Source organism: Camelina sativa, unplaced genomic scaffold (assembly GCF_000633955.1).
Source record: "Camelina sativa cultivar DH55 unplaced genomic scaffold, Cs unpScaffold02023, whole genome shotgun sequence".
Classification (NCBI taxonomy): Eukaryota; Viridiplantae; Streptophyta; class Magnoliopsida; order Brassicales; family Brassicaceae; genus Camelina; species Camelina sativa.
Window position 1 is genome coordinate 1 of NW_010923140.1, and position 2,806 is coordinate 2,806.

A 2,806-nucleotide genomic window follows, 5' to 3' on the forward strand; every position below is an offset into this window, starting at 1 on the left:
AGATTCATGAATCACTACAGGTTTGTCTCACTTTCACTTACATGATCAAGATCTTGATAAAATTATGATTTTAACAAGTTTCTTCTATCTTATTCTTGACCAGAATGGCAAAAGACCAAAGCTACCAAAGAAACTAGTGACACTGAGCTCTGAAACAGAGGAAGACGAATCAACTAACAAACTCTGTGAAGAGTTTGACCTAACCGAATCTGACTTGGACACATTGAGATTTCTTATCGACGTGTTTCACCAGTGCACTGAGGAGTCTCCGTTTGATCGTCTAAATGCAGGAGACCTCCATGAAATGATTCTTTTACAGACAAAAAGAGAGTAAATCTCCTAAAGGTAATTCCACTTCTCCGCAAAGCTCAAGCCTTTAAAGGCTTTGAAGCTTAAAAGAGAGAAGATAGAAAAATTTGATCTCAGTCTCTTTAAAGATTAGAATTATGTTGTCAACAATTTGGGTCTAAAAGCTTCATAAGCTGTAAGGGAACCAGAGAACTATATATATAGGTGGTAATTCTTTCTTCTTGTAACCTTGTTTGTTTCTTCATTTTGTAATCCTCACTGTTCTTAGTCTGTATCATTTGATTTGTAGACACTAGACACCATTGTATCATTCTTCTTTTAAGTTTTTAATTTAATAAACAAAGAAACCTTATATATTTAACGATCTTTTCTTGACTCAAATTTTAACTGCGGTTTTCTTGCAAGAATTTTGTTTGAACAACTTTTAAACTCGCTTCGAGCATAAATATACGGATTGAATATATTGATAATATATGTGTGATGTGAATCATATTATACATGAAAGAAAAGAAAAGGAAAAAAAGAAATCGAGAAAAAAACAACTATCGAGATTCCGACGAAGATGTGACTGCACTGACAGGAGATATTCTTGGAACTGGCACGGGAAACTCATGAATTTCATCAATCCATGGATTAGTCTTCTCCTTGGCTGGATTTATAGTTCTCAAAGCTCTCCAGACCGCACTATTACACTTAAAACCCGATCCAAAAGCAATCTGCCAAGTCCTATCTCCTCTCTTGATCCTCCCTTTAGCTTCACTATACGCAAGCTCGTACCAAAGCGAGCTACTCGAAGTATTCCCAAACCGGTTCAAAGTCATCCTCGAAGGCTCCATATGCCACTCAGAAAGATCTAAATTCTTCTCAATCTCATCGAGCACCGCTCTGCCTCCCGCGTGGATGCAGAAGTGCTCGAATGCTAGCTTAAAATCAGGAATGTAAGGTTTGATTTTCTTGACATTGAAGACTTTTCTCGCGACCAGTGTTGCAAAAAAGAGAAGTTGCTCGGACATTGGTAGGACTAGTGGTCCGAGAGTGGTTATGTTCGTTTTGAGAGCTTCTCCGGCGATGGCCATTAGGTTTTTGGAAAGTGAGACACCGATTTGTTTGTTGTCGTTGTTGTCTTCACGTTGGTAAACACAGTTGAAGGCGTTGTCATCAGCTCCTTTGTGTGTACGGACAGAGTGGATGAGTTGATATTTGGAGCGGCGGCGGTCCGAGGACCGGTTAGAAAGGAGAACTGCGGCGCCGCCCAATCGGAAGATGCAGTTTGAGAGAAGCATTGACCGGTCGTTGCCTAAGTACCAGTTTAGGGTTATGTTCTCTGTGCTTACTACTAGTGCATATGAGTTCGGCTGGACCTGCATGCATATCACAATTGAAATATTAGTACTCTAAACGCATGTAAATATATCATATACACAAGTATAAAAATATCAAGACATTAATTGCATTTGTGTATGTGTATACACGTATGTCAATATTTTTGGAAACTTTATGTGGTTGGTATTATTTTATTTTTACGTTATACTGTTTACAGTTTTGTAATTTTTCAGAGTTATAAATAAAATAATATTGTTGGAAATGAAATACTATAATGAAACTTGCAGAACACATGCATGACACCATACGTGAGACCTTACGTGTAATAAGATTATTTATGAAACTTATACTCCTAAAATTGGTGATATTTTTCAACAAACCTTCCCTCGATTAAACATAACTAAGCAAGCAGCCAAGCATGACACGTCACCTATCAATTTGGTATAAATTCGTCCACAGAACAAAAGATTATCAATGTATCTGTCCTTATTCTCTCCAGCTTTGTTAAAAATAAAAAAAAAAAAAAAAAAAATCTATGGCGATTCTATATACATTCGGTTCCATTCCGACAGGATCTTACCTACTATCAACTATGCAAACGCGTCATGACATACCACACTTTGGATTGACCGTAAGATATATGTACTTCAGTGTTAGTAAGTATTATATATATACACTATATACACACATATATAGATAGATTGTATACTAAATACATGCATTAGTACTTGCTACGAAGACAATGTATAATAATTTTCCAATTGTCACAACTAGCACCTACCTACAAAATAAGCCTGGCACAAACCTCATAAAAAGCACACGTGCTCATAAAGACGCTAGAGCTTTTACCATGTTCTCATATAAAATCAGTAACCAAAAATTCATACTAGATAATGACATGACGTGAAGAAAACTAGAAAGGTCCCAACCTCCCCACCCAAATTAAATTAAAGTTTTCTCTTTGTCACGATATTTTTATTTCATATCAGATGGTTCAATTGATGGCGAACCTTAGTATTAAATAACAATAAAAAGGGTTGTTATTTGTTAATTTGTAATGAAATGACTTAATTGAAGAAATAAATACCTGAAGAAGCTGTTTAGCGAGATCAATGGAGAAAAGACCGGCACTACAACCCATTCCACCAAGATTATAGCTCAAAATATTTCCTCT

General features: G+C 36.2%; 1 protein-coding gene across 1 annotated transcript; it reads right to left on the bottom strand.

Annotated features, from left to right (window-relative positions):
- Positions 1 to 753: 753 nt before the first annotated feature.
- Positions 754 to 2,800, bottom strand: LOC104774210 (3-ketoacyl-CoA synthase 2-like). Its single transcript, XM_010498868.2, has 2 exons — positions 2,720 to 2,800; positions 754 to 1,670 (listed from the first exon to the last, which is right to left on the bottom strand). Exons 1-2 carry the CDS (start codon positions 2,771 to 2,773, stop codon positions 852 to 854), a joined length of 873 nt encoding a protein of 290 aa, XP_010497170.2. The 5' UTR covers positions 2,774 to 2,800; the 3' UTR covers positions 754 to 851.
- Between the last annotated feature and the right edge of the window lie 6 nt (positions 2,801 to 2,806).